The sequence below is a fragment of the Phocoena sinus genome, chromosome 10, assembly GCF_008692025.1.
Source record: "Phocoena sinus isolate mPhoSin1 chromosome 10, mPhoSin1.pri, whole genome shotgun sequence".
NCBI lineage: Eukaryota > Metazoa > Chordata > Mammalia > Artiodactyla > Phocoenidae > Phocoena > Phocoena sinus.
Window position 1 is genome coordinate 97,427,886 of NC_045772.1, and position 17,469 is coordinate 97,445,354.

Below are 17,469 nucleotides of genomic sequence, written 5' to 3' on the forward strand. Positions count from 1 at the left end.
CCACTTGCACCTCCCTTCTCTAGTTGTCCCCGGACTGGATGCCCCGCACATCGGGCCCCTGGCCCTCTTGGGTCTTTGGTCCTGTTTACCCCTCTGAACACATCTGCTACGTGCAGGGCCTGGGATGGACCACGTCAGCCCTGCCGATCCTGGCTCCTGGTCCTGCATCCCATCAGCCTGGCCCCACAGGTCCTCTTGCTTCGTAGACTGTTCTTTATTTGGAAGCCTTTTAAACGAGAGGACTTGGCGGGGGAGAGGGAGGCACTTGACAGCAGTCTCATAGAAGAGTGTTCAAGACTTAGGCTGCTCTGATGCCCAGGAGTACTTTTTTCCCTCTGGAACTTCGGAGCAGCCCCCACCCCGTTCGCTAGCATCTGTGTTGTCTCCTAATGTTAGGACTCGAGCTAAGCCTGATTTTCACAGCCCTGCCAGTCTGAGCCCAGCCCCTTTTCACTGTACTTTCTGAATTTGCCCCATATTAGCAAAATTTTCTTGCCAGAAGGGGGCCTTCTCTTGGCCTCCCTGGGACGGCTAAGAACTCAGAGTCTCCTGGCCTCGGATGGTTGATCAGACGAGCCAGTGGCTGTGTCTGCTGGCTTGAGCCCCGCAGACGCAGATGTAGCCCGGTTCCTGCTGTCAGCTCTGGCAGAGGGGTGACAATCCAGCTGTTCTTCTCAACCACACACAGGGCTGGGTTCGGGCCCTGGATTGTCAGGCCGATGATGAGGAGGCAGGTTGAGGGAGAGTCCTGGGGAAGCTGCCATCCTGTGACTGCGGCATGGGGATCCTTTCTCACGGGCACGTCTGTACTGACTGCAGAGAAGGACCACGTGCTGCAGGTCCTGGGATGGTGGGTCCTGGGGAAAGAAAGTGATCGACACCATTCTTTAGCAAATATATCTGCCCCCAGAGTGTGGAAATCCCTTCGATATAGATTCTCTTCTTGGGTTTCTTTTCCAGCAGCCTTTCTGCCACCCCGTCTCCCAGCCCCGGGGCAGGTAAGGGGGAGGCACGGACTCTCTAGGAATGGGGTGGGAGTGGGGCTGGAGGGGATAAGACACGGGGGAAGTCCCATCATCCAGGAAGGGAAAATACGCTTTTCCAATGAGGGGAGGTTGTTATAAGGAGAGAAGAACAATCGCACAGAAGGGTAGGAGTCAAGAGGTCATTATTCTGGCCCCTCCCTGTCTTGGGGTCAAACGCTCCGGATTAGGAGTGGGGGTAGAGGCGAGAATAATTCGGGTGAATCCTAGCGCTCAGTGTTTTCACCTCACCTTAGGGCGTAGCCTTAGGAAACAGGTCCTATAGAGTAGCCCAGAGCCCAGCCTCACGCCAGCGCATCCTCTGCTGCCCGGGGCAGCTGACTGGGCACAGCCGAGGGAGGCGTCCAGGTACGTGGGCCTGAAATAGCGCCCCCTACAGCCCACAGCCCGCAGATAGGGCCTGGAGGATCCAGAGGTCCTCATGGACCGGCAGACCTGACGAGGCGCAGGGGCTGGGACCGGGAAGACGCAGCTCGAGCCGTAGGTGTCCGCTGGATGCCCCCGTAGGGCCCTGCCGGCCCGGGGGCCCGCCCAGCCCAGCTCGGCTCTGAGCGGCAGAGACCAGCGCGGGGCTCCAAGGTCGAGCCCAGGACATTCCAGGGGACAGCCTTCCCCAGAAGCTGCCTCCCTGCCCTCGTGGTAAGGTTGCACACACGTCCCCCTCGCCTAGGTGCTGCCTTATAAGGGGGCTGGTGGGGGAGACTCATTGTGCTAGAAGAGACCGTTCTGATGGGAGCTTGGACTTTGAATTGAGTGAATATGTGAGCCAAAGAGACTTTTAAAAAATCTGAAAAGACCCAGTCACCTTGAACCGTTTTGCACGCCTGAATCCAGCCTTAATCCTAACACTAATTTTTAACTCACCTGGTAAGGTTTGGTGTGAGCATTAAATGAGATACAGTGTATAAAGCACTTAATTCAGGGCTTGGCCCGTGGTCCCTGCTGAGTGAATGTCCCGTCCCTCCCTTGCTCTCCAGTCTTGACCCCTCATCAACCATAGTCCGCTCACGTTATCTCCAGGCCGCCGAGGATACAGGTAACTCAGAAGGCAAAGCTGTGCTGGCCCATCTCACGTTTCACCAGGGAGAGGCCTTCACTGGCTGCTTGGCTTCTGGAGCTGGAAACTTCCGGGCTGACTTCCAGAGAACCAGCCTTTATGAACTTTAATTAAAGGCTCAGAAAAATCTCTGCGGCGTCCCTGCGCCTGCCCACAGTCCTGTTACGGGCACCTGAATCTGTGTGCCTGTCATCCATCCCCTGAGGGGCTGGAAAGCCTGACAGCTTTTGTTAGAGCAGGAAGGAGGGTGCCCCACCTGCCACCGCGTCACGTGATGTGGGCTTGGGGGTGTTGAGAGCAGCAGTTACCCCTCTGGCTGGCATGGCTACCCCCCTTCCCCCTCCCATACCCATTCCTGCTCCACTCTGGTCTCCTGAGGATGGGGCGGGCGTCACTTGGCCTCCGTCACCGCCTTGGTTTCAGGGCTGGCCGCCTTGGTCTGGAAGACTTGTCTTTGGTTGGCCTTCTGAGCTGCCTTCAGATAAAAACTCCCCTTTCAGGGCTGCTGACAGTCTGAGCCTGAATGATATGCACGCCTGACATGGATTACGTGCTGTCTGGCTTGAGGGCAAGGGAATGGGTAAGATGCCCTCTGGGCAGTCTTTTGGCCTGCAGATTATAGGACATGTGGTGTCTCCTTAAACCATTTTAAAATCAAAATATAAGGTACATACAGAAAGGTAATGTGCAAAAAATATACAACTCACTGAGTTTTTGAGAACTGAACACAACCTCACACCCATTACCCAGATCAAGGAAGAACATTGTTAACGCCCGAGGTCCCCCACCCTCATCCCGTTCCCTTGCAGTCGCTGCCTTCCTTGGGCTAACGACCGTGTGTATTTAACACAGTTATTTTGTGTTAGAACTTTATAGAAATAGAATCGTACTGAACAACAGTTCTTCTGTGCCTGGCTCCTTTTGTTCAGACGATGGGTGTGAGGCTTGTCCGTATTGTTGTGTGTTTTTGTGTTTTGTTCATTCTCCTTGCTGTATAACATTCTGCTGGGCAAGCGTATCAGAACGTATTCATGCATTCTGTTGCTTACGGCCGTCTGGGTAGCCCCCGGTTTGCGGGGTATTACGAACAGTGCTGCCGTGAACTTTCTTGGTGTGTCTTTCAGCTCACAGATTCCCATCTGTGTTGGGCAGGTACTGAGGAGCAGAGCTGTAGGGCCACAGGGGATGGCCGTGCTCAGCTCTGGCAGACACTGCCAAGCCACCTGCCAGAGAGGCTCCACCTGTGCACATCCCACCAGCACCATGTGAGCGTCTGGAAAAACGTGGAGGAATTCCAACACCGGTGTTTTCCCTCTTTTTCGTTCTTGCCCTTCCCACGAGTGGGCAGAGGTATTGCATTGCGATTTCATCTGCATTTCCCTGATCTGATGCTTAGGGAAGCTAAACACCTTTTCATATGCTTATTGGTCACTTGGGTACCTTTTCTTAACCAAGTATTCCTTCAAGTCTTTTGCCCATTTTTCTGTCGGATTGTCTGCCTAATTCTTATTGAGCTTTGGAAGTTTTTCACGTTTTCCAGATCCAAGTCCATTGTGGGACGTCTGTATGTCAATATTTTTCCCATTCTGTGTTTTGTTTATTCACTCACTCACTTGTGTCTTTTGATGAACAGAGGTTCTTCATTTTAATGTAGTAGTGCACGTCGATTTTTAGCGTAATATCCTGTACAACAGTTAATGTTTATTGCTTGCTGACTTGTGTCCTCGTATACCTTGCTCATTTCACTTTCACATTGACATATTTTTCAAATGGGAAAAATGACGCTTCGAGAAGCTAAGAGACTTCCCCAAGTTAGGAAACAGCAGAGGCCAGGTTCTTGTCCAGCCCTGCCCACTCCAGAGCCTGTGTCCTGTGATCTCTGCTGTTCCACAGAAGGTACCAGCTAATATCCACTGTTCGATCCTCCAGCGCCTTTCGTTTGGGTTGTACATTGTTTTTCAGTTAAATTAGTTGCCAACATTTAACAATTAGGAGAAATACAGTTTTCCAGCTTTTTTTTTTTTTCCAGAAATTTGTAAGATCTGGTAATACTGGTCTCATCTTCCCACATGTCACCCTGGGCTGCTGGAGATGAGTACCTACTGCTCCCCATAGATGGACATGAGCCCTCTAGTTTTTCGCTGGAGATGCTTTGGTTGGTCCTGCCTGGCCTGCTTCAATCATTCATGTTTCCTGCCTGGCTCCTGGGGGCATCTGAGTTTTCAGCCCTGCTGTCCTGTTTCCCTTAAGTGACATAACTGGCTTTTCATCCTTCTCTGTTTCATCTGTTCTTACCTTCATGCATTCTGACCTTCCTGTCTCCCTTTCCGAGGTATCTAGGCTCTGTGCTTAGGCTCTCTGTCCCTCTCTCCAGCCAGTAGTGTTTTTATGGGTAAACGGAGTAGCCTGCTGCCTATGTGGGGCAGTTAGAAGAACACCTCAAAATATTCTACCCCTTCCTTTAAGAGGTGAAGGCGTTGTATCTCCGTAAAGCTTGGAATGCAAACATTTTCCTGGAAGAAGTGATAAAGTATCCCAGTAGGATTTAATTTATCAGATCGGCTCCTTAAGCAAAAGCCTAAGAGGCAACGGTAGAGAAGATTTGTAGACAGTACAGGCTAGGAGAGTGGTCAGGGAAATCTTACGTCTCTGAGTGGCTGGATGCCTCAGATGGGATGCTGCGACGGGAAAGCTTCAGAGCTGGAAAAAAGCGTGAAGACGTTGCTGGGGATGGGGGATGGATGGGTAGCTAGGTGTAGTTCTTTTAGAACTTAGCAAATTTGCCCTGGGCATGTCTCCTGCTCATCCATTTCCTTTCCTTCTCGAAATTCCTCCTAGAAGTCAGTATAAGGTGGACATTAAGAGCTGGAATCTCAAGTTAGACTCACTGAATTTGAATCTTGTCTTTGCTTCTTACTGGCTGTGTGACCTTGGGTCAGTCAACTTTTTGTACTTCAGTTTCCTCATCTATAATTTGAGGATAATAACATACTACCTCTGAGGGTTGTGAGGACTAAAAAATAAGAATATTTGTAATCTTCTTAGAATGGAGCTTGGCAAATAATTAGCCCCCGATAAACATCAGTCCCCGTTGCTGCTGTTGTTCCGTTGGCGCAAGCACCAGACACAGAGGGGTCAGGTCAAGAGGTCACATTCTTGCTCCGTCAGGCGCTGGCCTCGTGACCTTAGACAAGTCTGTGTGTCCAGGGAGTGTCAGTGTTCTCACCTGGAAAAGATGTTGGGAGAATGAAAAATGAGGTGAAACAAGACAATCGGGATGAAAGCACCAGGGAATTTGTGTTCATTATGTCTCATCTGTCTCCTCCCTTCTCTCTTCCCCTCTCTTCTGCTGGAGATGGGTAATGGACTAGTGGAGAAGGTGAGGCGAACACCCTTGAAAAAACAACTAGTATTGTCACATTCACTAACACGGAAGAAAAGGACTGTAGTGGTGTCTCTTTTCTTCCCCCCAAGATTGGTAATTTGTGTTTTATCCTTTATTTTCTTGACCAGTCTGACTAAATATTTATCAATTTCATTGATCCTTTCAAACAACCGGCTCTTGGTTTCATTGATTTTTCTCTTTTCAGTTTCATTTATTTCTGTTCCCCCCTTTATTATTGCCTTCCTTCTGTTTGCTTTGGATTTAATTTCTTCTTTTTCTACTTAAAGTGCAAGCTTAGATGATTGATTTAAAGCTTTCTTTTTTAGAATGAATATATGTATAACTGAATTACTTTGCCGCACACCTGAAAGTAACACAACATTGTAAATCAACTATACTTCAATAAAAGAAATTCTAGATGAACTTAAAAAGAAAACTTTCTTATTTTAATACCAAGTATTCAATGCTATAAATTTCTCTCTATCACTGGCATTCTAAGTATAATGGCATTCCATGAATTTTCATATGTGTGTTTTTATTTTCCTCAGTCAAAAATATTTTCTAATTTTCTTTGTGATTTCTTCTTTGACCCATGGGTTATGTAGAAGGATATTGTTTAATTTCCAAATATTTGGGTATTTTTCCAGACAGCTTTCTGCTGTTGATTTCTAGTTTAATTCAGTTGTGGTCACGGTACAACATTTTTATTATTTCAATTATTTTAAATTTATTAGATTTCCTTAATGATTCACAATATGGTCTATCTTAGTGAATGTGTGTTGCAAAGAACGTATTTTCTGTTGTTGTTTGGTGGAGTGTTGTATAAATGTCAACTCAGTCAAGTTGGTTTGAAGTGTCTTCTGTATCCTTACTGCTTTTTTGTACTTGGTCTGTCAACTACTGAAGGGAAGTGTTGAAATCTCTAATTTATACTGGAGGATTTGTGTGTTTATCCTTTCAGTTCTATCAGTTTTTATTGCATGCATTTTGATCTATGCATTTGACACACGTATTTTACTGTATGTGTTTTGGATTATTAGGCCTTCTTAATGAAGTGACCATTTTATCATTGTTTGATGTCCCTTTTTATATCTGGTAATGTTCTTTGTTCTGAAGATTATTTTGTTTGTATCAGCTTTCTTTTGATTAGTGTTGGCATGGTATATCTTTTTCCAGTCCTTTACATTTTTTCTATATATGCCTTTATATTTTAAGTGGGTTTCTTGTACATTTATATCTAATGTAATCATTAACGTATTTGCTTTTTTTTTTTTTTTTTTTTTTGCGGTACGCTGGCCTCTCACTGCTGTGGCCTCTCCCGCCGCGGAGCACAGGCTCCAGACGCGCAGGCTCAGCGGCCATGGCTCACGGGCCCAGCCGCTCCGCGGCACGTGGGATCTTCCCGGACCGGGGCACGAACCCGTGTCCCCTGCATCGGCAGGCGGCCTCTCAACTACTGCGCCACCAGGGAAGCCCTCACGAAAAGTTTTGATTTAACAGATTTTTGTTGTTAGGGTGGAAGCTACATTTCCTGGCAGTGTCTTTATCCTAAGTGGAAGCAGCATTCTGGTGGTGGATACATAGATTTTATTTGTTCCTCTTATTCTCTAGTCCTTCCATCAATGGGTGGGCTGTTCCCTCCTGTGGTTTATATCGGAGGCTCGTGAGAAATAGAATATACGTCTCCTCTGTGGGTTGTATTTTCTCGTCAGGCATCCATAATCAATATTCATCTAAGGGAAAAGGAAAACCCCGTTTTAGAGGCTTTATGTGGTCATTTACTAACTTTATGAAGTGGGGAACAAAAAGATACGGGTTCGTACCTTTTCTTTTTAAAAGAAATCATTTTTTATTTTAGAAGTAATTCATGAACAAAATAGAGTTAAAAAAATGCAGAAAGATAAACAAAAATAAAGAAATAAAAACCACCCATAATCCCATCAGCTAAAGAAACCACGGCTCACATTTTATCGAATTTCTTCTAGCCATTTTTCTATGAGTGCATCTTTGTTCGTCCGTATATATCAGTATACATGCCCCCAAATTTGTGTGTTTTGTGTAAATAAGCTAGTTTCAAAAAGGTGTGTTTTTCTGTGGGTTGAGTACTGTGGCACTCATGAAATGCCGATATGTTCTTCATGTTTGTCTGGTAAAGATGCCAAAACGTGTGGCATTTTTTTCAGCTTGCTGTTAGTGCTGGATTCCTTCCTGCAGCTACTTTACACGAACAGCCAGGACAGGTGTGTATATGTGATTCTAATGGAATGTGATTCATTTCAGAAAAGACCAGTTGTTGATTCCTTGTGCTGCGGTCCCCTGTTCCCCATGTAACTTCTGTCCCTTTCCATTTCTTTCAACCCATTCTCAGGTTTAGAGCAAACAGAAAGAAGGAAGCTCTATGGTCTTCTCAGTATGTTTTGTTTTCTTCCTTTTCCAGAAAGTATTTTGGAGAAAAAATTGGACTGTACTTTGCCTGGCTGGGATTATATACATCCTTCCTCATCCCATCATCCGTCATCGGGGTCATCGTGTTTCTTTATGGATGTGCAACGATCGAAGAAGATATTCCCAGGTGAGTTGGTTTTAACGGAAAAGGCTCAGTTCTCACGTGTCAGTCGTTTGGAGTTTCACCCCAGTTGCACGTACATTGTACATTTCAGACGCCTCCTTCCAAAGCCTCACCCTTTGTCCTTCTCCTTCCCGCTTTCCTTACCATGCAGCAGGTCACTTGTCACTTCCCTCTTGAGAGGTCTGGGAGCAGCAGATTCTGGGAACAGCTCAGAGCCACGCTGGGTGTGGCCACTTCCTTTCCTGGTCAAGCTCTTCTCCAGGACCAGCGTCTGATTGGGCAGGGTCTGAAAACTGATGAAAAAGAAATCATGCCTGAGAAAAGCTTTTTTTTTCCCCTCAATTTCATGACTTTTTCCCTCTGGTTTCCCAGATGACCCAAGGCAGGAAGTGTTGAGTGGTATTGGACAGAGATGGCATCTATGTGGTCAAACGCTGCTGGGATAAAAAGCTGTGAGGCTGTGTGCAGAAGCAGGCAGCTCTGGAGCTGAGGGAGCCTCAGCTCTGCCTCAGGAGGTCAGAGACTGCAGGAGGTGACAGGCCCTGTAGCGGGACTCTTGGCGATCCAAGACATGGAACAAAGGTTGATCCTGATGGAGAACAGAGATCCTACAAGAAAATAGGGACTTAAAAAGAGCATCCTTTAGGGCTGAATGTGTTACATAGTAGCTACGTGACTGGGTACCTCACTCCCTGACTCTTGGTTTCCTTGGCTGTGAAATGGTCATAATAACGCCTACTTCATGGTGGTGTTGTGAGGACTAAAGTAGACAGCGTCTGGCAGACGGCAAAGTATTCATAAATTATTGTTGAATCAATCAATATATGTGGAAATAGAGTTTGAGACACTTAACCAATATTTAGAATTTAAATCTCTTGCCATCTCCAGAACTGGCTTTGCAAACGGAAGCATTCTTTATGCATTTTACTTTTTTTTTTGGCCATGCCTCAAGCCATGCGGGATCTTAGTTCCCCGACCAGGGACTGAACCCGGGCCGTCTGCAGTGGAAGCGGGGAGTCTTAACCACTGGACTGCCAGGGAATTCCCTCATTTGTGTATTTTAATACTCTTTCAGTTGCAAGTGATAGAAATGCATGTGAACTAACGTACGCAGATAAAGGGAATTTATCCTCAGGGTTTCGGGGGGGCCCTCAGGGGACCCAGTGGCAGGCACGTGGCTAGCCCAAGGGACTATGGAAATAGGGACTCCTTCTGTTTACTGCCCGTCTCTGATTATTTCTAGTATTTATTTGTTTCACTGCGGAGTTTCTCCATTGGATGTAAACACTGCTGCTTGTAGCTCACGGGTGTCATACCTGAGAGCTTTATACTCGATTGGTCCCAGGTGAAGAAGTCCTGTTGACTCCTTTTGGCTTAGATAGAGGCTCTGGGTCAACCAGTTGTGGCTTGGGGGCAGTAGCCCGGGGAATGGGGACACTAGGCAGCCTGTGGGTGTCCACGACAGTTGGGGTTAGGGATGGGGGAAGTCGGGGCCACCCTGAAGAAATGGGCAAGAGCTGTGCTCTTTGAGGAAAGCGTATCCACCAGTGGCAGGAACCCGGTGATCTTCCATTATGTCACTCTATAGAAAAGCTCTTGCAGATTAGGGATACTGGAGATGGCCGTGTCAGTAGTTAGAATAAAGCTCAATACCTTGGTATCAGAGACAAGGGTTTGGATATGTTTGTGTATAAAAACTGTGGTGTCATCCGTTCAGGGTTCGGGACTGGCATTCTGTGAGCTTTGTCACAGGACCTATGTCTTCCGGGCTCTGCCTTGTGTGGCACGAGGGAAGAACGAGTACTTACCAAATTCCTGGTCTTAGTTGTACCAGGCATGGTGCTAGGTGGTTTCTGTGTTTTGTTTCTTTGATCCTGTAGAGATCAGTGTTGTCAATAGGTATTCTCACCTCAGAGAGATGGAGACATGGATGCTACCTGAGGTCGCTTGTCCAACTTCGGCAATTAGTAATTGTCAGGGTTGGGATTTGAGTTCCACCTGCTCCAAGGTCTTTGCTTTTTCCAGTAAGCGGTGCAGTTTTCCTGAGGGCTCTTACCCTCCTCTGCAGCCCAGTTGCTCCAACTGGCCCCAGCTGGTTCAGTCTCAGAAAAAAACCCGGCTCAGTTGCCCGGTTGTGATCCCTGGGGAGCTGGGCCTCAGGTTGATCCAAGCTGAGGACTCCATACCATGCACCTCGAGCCAACTCAGTGCAGCGGGTAGGGCATCTGTGTGCTGGTTTACGTCAGGACTTAGAACTTGTGCCCTGGTTCTCCACACGGGAATGCATGTGACGGTGACCACTGCGGCTGGAAATGACCATGGTCTACACAAGCTGCAAAGCCATTTATTTATGCACATGCATGGACACTCATGTGCGTGCGGGTTTAGACGCGTGTAAAACGTGATCATTATCATTGCAGACATCCTCGAGTGTGTGACGTTTTACGAACTGTGGATAGCAGCCCATTAGTGGATTATAGAATCAATGTAATCGTTACCTTTTAAATGAACTAGAATAAGGTAGGACAGAGTAGAATGAAACATAATATTAGTAGTCATCACGAGAAGGAAGTATCAGAATTGTTTCATGACAGTTATTTTAGTGATACAAGTGTTTTTGTGGGGAGCGGGTATGTATATACTCGCATACTGGAATCTGTGGTAAATTTTTTTTAAACTGTTTTTTTAACCTTCTATAACAAAAGAGTTTGAAATTGGCTGTTATAAAACTTGAAAGTTTGGTTGCCAGTTTTTCAGAGTGGGGGGGGCAAATCAAGAAGGTGGAAATAGAAAAAGTTAAGCACACTATAAAGATGTTTTGGAGAACTGCTCCTTAATCACGACTGTATGTCTATCAAAAGCCCGAGCTCTACACCCGGCAAAAACTCACAAACTCCCAATCCTCATTAACAGAGGAATAGCCTCTACGTCCCAATACTGAATCCAAACGAATTCGTACTCTTCTAGGGTCTGTGTCTACCAGCCACTCCTAAGCGTGATTAAAAACTTGCACTCTTCCTGGGATTATTATAAAGGTTTCTGATTTTGGCATTAAGCCTGGAATTTAGTATCTGTGTATCACTTTTAGAAAAGCTTTATTTTGAAAACAGTATAGATTCACAGGAAGTGGTAAAGATAGTGCAGAGGGCCCAGGGCACCCTTCATCCAGTTACCGCCAGTGATTATGTCTTATATAACTACAGTACAGTATCAAAACCAGAAAATTTACATCACGTGGAACTTTAAATGGTACCTTTTATCGCCAAGAACTTTGATATGTGAGACACAAGCGTCACTTGTAAATAATAATTCCATATGTGCACGATATATCTATAGAACCTTCCTTGACTTGGCAAGGGGTTGGTTGCATTTGTTCTCCATTTGCTTACACGCCTAGGAAAGACTGGAGCATTTTTTTAAAGCTAATTAATCTAAACCATATTTTCAAAAATTGGTTAGTTTAGACCTGAGACCTTAATAGCAGATGTTCTGTCTGAATTTCCTGAATAATTGCCTCCCTTTGTGGCTAGTACAGCTCTGTGTCGCCTGACCTGTGAGCATTGGGTCACTCATTGAGGACACCACCCACTCTGGGGTCTTGGTTCACCTGATGGTCAGCCCATTCATCAACCTTCTTCTGCTTCGTAGAGAAAATGATCGATTGAAGAAATACACCATTGCGTTTATAGCCACTGTTACTTCGAACTAGGAATCTGTGGTGAATGCAGCTAGTGAATGCCCCAGACCTGACTTCAGTTCTAGGGGAGGTTCCCCCATCTTTCAGCTTGTCTAGAGGCAGCCTCTTTCAGAGACTACAGAGTCCTTTTAATGTCATCCTAAGGCAGAATTTCTCCAGAATTCTGTTCAAATTGCTTGCATCAAAAAACCCAAAAGATGAAACAAAAAACCCCAACCCAATACACGTAGAGCATTCTGACTTCAAACTTAAAAGATGTGATGAGTATCCATGTACCATGGCTGCCATTTTGTACAAATGATTGGCAGTTGACTGTGTTCTAATTTTAAAACCAGTAATGTACACAGCCCGTAAGTTTCAAAGTGTGCCAAGTTGGTGGCTAATACTTTTTTACTCCTGACCTTTTAGCATTGACTAGTTTTTTTTTTTTTTGGCTTTTTTGCTGTACACGGGCCTCTCACTGTTGTGGCCTCCCCCGTTGCGGAGCACAGGCTCCGGACGCGCAGGCTCAGCGGCCATGGCTCACGGGCCCAGCCGCTCCGCGGCACGTGGGATCTTCCCGGACCGGGGCACGAACCCGTGTCCCCTGCATCGGCAGGCGGACTCTCAACCACTGCGCCACCGGGGAAGCCCAGCATTAACTAGTTTTGATTGAGATTAGGTGTTCTAGGATTCTACACCCTTATATGTGTAAAAAAAAAAAAACCCTCCGCAGCAAAGATATGAGAAGGACTCATGTCTTCTCAGAAATGGCTTAGAAGCAAAGCTCTTTACTAGACTTTGTGCAGACCCATTGTTTTCCACGTGAGTCTGTTTTCTAAGAGGTGCTCTCCTCTCCAAAAGCAGCAACTCCTCCACCAGGCAGCCAACATGTGTCTGACCCAGAAGACTTAAAATGAACCTTACTCTCTGGTTACCAACAAGCGCACGCCCAGGCGAAGCTAGCACGGCTGAACTTATTATTAAGAAATTACGATTTAATATTGTCTATGTGAGCGAGTCGCCGCTCTTGACACTTGCCAATGGAAAGTCAGTGGAGGAACTGGGATTTATCCCCGGAGACGTAGAGTTTCCATTCTCTCACACAGAAGGCCTTCCCTGCCGTGGCTCATTAAAAACAAGCCTGAAAGCTGGGACTTGACAGACAGTGACAGCCCTCGGTGAAACCTTTCGACTGCTTAGCGATGGGGAGCTGGACGCAGGCATCCTGCCGGCTTCTGGGTTTCATCTAATCCCGGGCTTCAGCATCCAGGTACCAGCTCCCTCCGCCGGCAGCGGCCTCCGACCGTACCGTGCTCGGTAGCGCCCTCTGCTGCCTGTTTCCGGAGGAAACCCAGCTGTGGTTTCAGCCTGGGGTCCCCTGCGGCCCCATCACCGTGGCTCCAGCTGCTCTGTGAGAACAGCCACTGCTTCATTTTCATGAAATTGCCAGTTCTCCACCCTTTTTCCCAAAACCATGAGCTTAGCCATGTACCCATCCCCCGGGGGGAATATGACACACCAGAGTGATGAGTTCATTCATTTTCCTACCAGAATGTAGTGTGGAGGGTTACTGGGGAAGCCAGTTAGGGCCGAGAATACTTCGGTTCTTATTTGCAAGCACTCTGATGAACCTAAATTAATTGGGTCCAGCTAATCGCCTAACGGATGAATGGGATTTCCAATACATCCATGAGTCCTGTAACAGAAATACCCTGAAAATAGGCGAGAATATAGGCGATGGTTATTTGACTAGTTTGTTCTCCAAGTATCTTGGAATCTAGACTTTGGAAGAATTTACCTTATTCTTCTGGCCTCCCTCATCCCATTTCATGGTTACGATAATTCTTTTTTTTTTTCTTAAAAAAATTTCTTTTTTATTTTTTAGAATTTTTATTGGAGTATAGTTGCTTTACAATGTTGTGTTAGTTCCTGCTATACAGCAAAGTGAATCAGCTATACTTACACGTATATCCCCTCTTCCTTGGATTTCCTTTCCATTTAGGTCATCACAGAGCATTGAGTAGAGTTCCCTGTGCTATACAGCAGGTTCTCATTAGTTATCTGTTTTATACATAATGTCAGTAGTGTATATATGTCAATCCTAATCTCCCAACTCATCCCAGCCCCCCCCCTTTCCCCCTTGGTATCCATACATTTGTTCTCTAGGTCTGTGATAATTCTCATTAAGTTGAGGTTACTAATTCCCTTTCTACAAACGGTCACGTGGCTGGTGCACTGAGAAGTGGGCTTCCAGCCACCTGACTCCATTCTTTTTCACGTGGCTTCTCCTTCCAGAGGAAGGAGTTGTGTTTGTTCAGCTGTACACTCGTGTTTGTTCCTCTGTGTGACCAGCCTTACTCACTGACGAGACAGCCCATGCTTGAGTGAGAGCAATGGAATCTCGCCTCCGATGGGTGATTTATTCACAATTGTTGATGCGCCCCACCAGCCCCGTAGACTCAGCACATTTTGAATGGACTTTATGTGGCATTGTCCAATGAACAGCATCTCTGATAGATGGTCATTAACTTTCTGTTGGGCCACTTTTAGTGACAGGGGGCTCCATGTCTCCAAAGGTAGCCCATTCATTTTTTAAGACAAGATATAAGAATAACACTTCCGAAGGGAAGAACCCAATTCCAACTCTCTAACACGCCTCGCTCTGGGAGTTGGTAAGCTCAACCAGGGATTCGGAAGTGGGAGCTGTTTTGGGGGTGATGGGCTTGGGAAGGGTCCTGCTGGAGCCCCCCTGACCCAGCAGCCTCTGTCTTCTGCAGCAAAGAGATGTGTGACCAACAGAATGCCTTCACCATGTGTCCCCTGTGTGACAAGTCCTGTGACTACTGGAACCTCAGCTCAGCCTGTGGAACGGCACAGGCCAGCCACCTGTTTGACAACCCTGCCACTGTCTTCTTCTCCATCTTCATGGCTCTGTGGGGTAAGTTGTCACCATGAGGCTTGCTTCTATGGGGGGGTACCTTTAAATAGGTACAGTGACCAAGCTCTAAAGCCCATATCCGTCGGTTTACTTCCTTAGTATTTGGGGTTTTTTTGGTTTTCTTTTTTTTCTTTTGGCGGTACGCGGGCCCCTCACTGTTGTGGCCTCTCCCGTTGCGGAGCACAGGCTCCGGACGCACAGGCTCAGCGGCCATGGCTCACGGGCCCAGCCGCTCCGCGGCATGTGGGATCCTCCCGGACCGGGGCACGAACCCGTGTCCCCTGCATCGGCAGGTGGACTCTCAACCACTGCGCCACCAGGGAAGCCCTGGTCCTTATACCTTAAAAAGCATTTTAGGGACAATAGATTTCTCTACTTTACATATACATGTGAATAGAACTAAGAATATCCTCCGTGGCTTTATAAATATATTTTTTAAAGAGATAGAGTAATGTGAATCTGGTATTAATCTCATGTAGGATTTATTTGGAGATTGAACCCATCCATGCCTGCTTTGAAAACCCCTCACACACTCATAGGCACCTCCAGGTACATCTCCTAAGACATGGCAAGTCCTAGATGTCATTTGGTGTCACACTCAGAATGGTGGGGTGACTGCCACAGTCACAGAGTTAGCTGGGGGTAAAGGTGGGCCCAGACCTGGTCTCTTGCCTCCACGCTCAGTGCAGTTCCCGGGACAAGGCGAGTGTAGACTGCAGAGATTTTACCTAATGCCAGAGGGATGTTTTCAATATTCTCCCCCAAGGGATCTCTGAAGGAAGGAACAAATAGTTCCTTCATTTTCCTCCTCCTCCCTTCCCCCCAGAGCCTTGGGGTAATAAACTTTCTCTGGGCCACAGCTATCTGACTAGAAGCACACGCATGCACACATGTACACACAAACACACTTCTATTCTTACAAACTGGGATAACCACCCCGTGGTCACTGAACATTTCTAAGGAGACACACCCACGGGTATTAAGGAAGGGACCAAGGGGATATGTTTCAGCCTGTTGGGAGTGGCAGCCTGCCTTTCACTCATCCATCCAGTGCAGGCCCTCATCTTTCCCATTGGATTACAGACCGGCAGGGCCACTGTCCTGCTGCAGAAGCTGCTAGGTTTATCCGTGATTCCAGGGGGCCTGGAGGACACACCAGGATGGGGCCGTGAGTCACACATCCCGGGAGTGTGACCAGGAGAGAGGCGAGGTCTGTTCTAGCACCGCTGCCAGAACTGGTCCCAGTGGCCTCTGTCTCCTGCGGGCACCTCTACGTGGGTGGAGACAGAACCGAGCTGGAAAGATTCCCACGTGACCAGGCCACCGAGGAAGGTGTTTAGCAGAGACTCTGTTCTCCCAGGGAGAATGACCACTGCCCAGGAATGTGGGCAGTGTCAGCCCACAGAATAGGGGCAGGGGGTCGGAGGAAAGGGCACTTGTGGCCGTGTAGCTCTGGAACTGTTCACAGGAAGGGTCAGGAGAACAACCTGAAGTTGCAGCTTGTGACCCACGCGGTGCCAGGCGGCTCTGTGCCTGCTTCTCAAACGGCGGTGTCTTGTAATCGCCCCAAATCCATCTCCGATCTTGAACCGATCGGAGCGCAAAATACGCACCCATGCTTTGATATGCTGCGCCCCTCATTCCCATGAACCTGTCTGGCAAATATTACTGTGACTGAGCAGCTGAAGCTTCCTGACTCTGGTCCACAATCCCTCAAGACCTCTCCTGGGATGTGTGCTTCCTTGTTGTGGGGAAACTTGGTTTTCAGCTGTACCTTCCCTGCTCTCGCGATGGATGAATAGATACCTCCCACCCCTTCTGAGGTTCACAACCGTTTCACCACCCCCAGCTCCCCTCTCTTCCTCTCACATAGCAGCAGTGGAGGGAAAGCAAATGCGGTGGGATTGTGTCAGCGCTTTGTGGCTTAGGGTTTGGTTTTGTTATTTTAACAGCCTTGCTGTGTGTTTTATGTGACTGTGTATTTGGTTACAGCAGCCAAGATCCCCTAGGCGTGGCTGCCTACAAATTACAATTAAAAATAAGAGTAAATGTTTCTTGTTAAATGTTTACTATTATTTTTAATATGAACAGACCAATCACAAGCACTGAAATTGAAACTGTGATTAAAAATCTTCCAACAAAAGCCCAGGACCAGATGGCTTCACAGGCGAATTCTATCAAACATTTAGAGAAGAGCTGACACCTATCCTTCTCAAACTCTTCCAAACTATAGCAGAGGGAGGAACACTCCCAAACGCATTCTACGAGGCCACCATCACCCTGATACCAAAACCAGACAAAGATGTCACAAAAAGAGAAAACTACAAGCCAATATAACTGATGAACATAGACGCAAAAATCCTCAACAAAATACTAGCAAACAGAATCCAACAGCACATTAAAAATGATCATGTACTGCGATCAAGTGGGGTTTATCCCAGGAAAGCAAGGATTCTTCAATATACGCAAATCAGTCAGTGTGATACACCATATTAACAAATTGAAGGAAAAAAACATATGATCATCGCAATAGATGCAGAGAAAGCTTTTGGCAAAATTCAACACCCATTTATGATAAAAACCCTGCAGAAAGTAGGCATGGAGGGAACTTTCCTCAACATAATAAAGGCCATGTATGACAAACCAACAGCCAACATCACCTTCAATGGTGAAAAACTGAAACCATTTCCACTTAGATCAGGAACAAGACAAGGTTGCCCACTCTCACCACTATTATTCAACATAGTTTTGGAAGTTTTAGCCACAGCAATCAGAGAAGAAAAATAAATAAAAGGAAT

General features: G+C 46.8%; 1 protein-coding gene across 1 annotated transcript in view; it reads left to right on the forward strand.

The window, feature by feature from the left end:
- The window catches only part of ANO2 (anoctamin 2), a 320,612-nt gene that overhangs the window by 138,854 nt on the left and 164,289 nt on the right, over positions 1–17,469 (forward strand). Inside the window, exons 11-12 of the mRNA XM_032646986.1 lie at positions 7,923–8,057; positions 14,511–14,671. Of these exons, the coding sequence (XP_032502877.1) occupies positions 7,923–8,057; positions 14,511–14,671 (296 nt within the window). The remainder of the gene's footprint in view (positions 1–7,922; positions 8,058–14,510; positions 14,672–17,469) is intronic.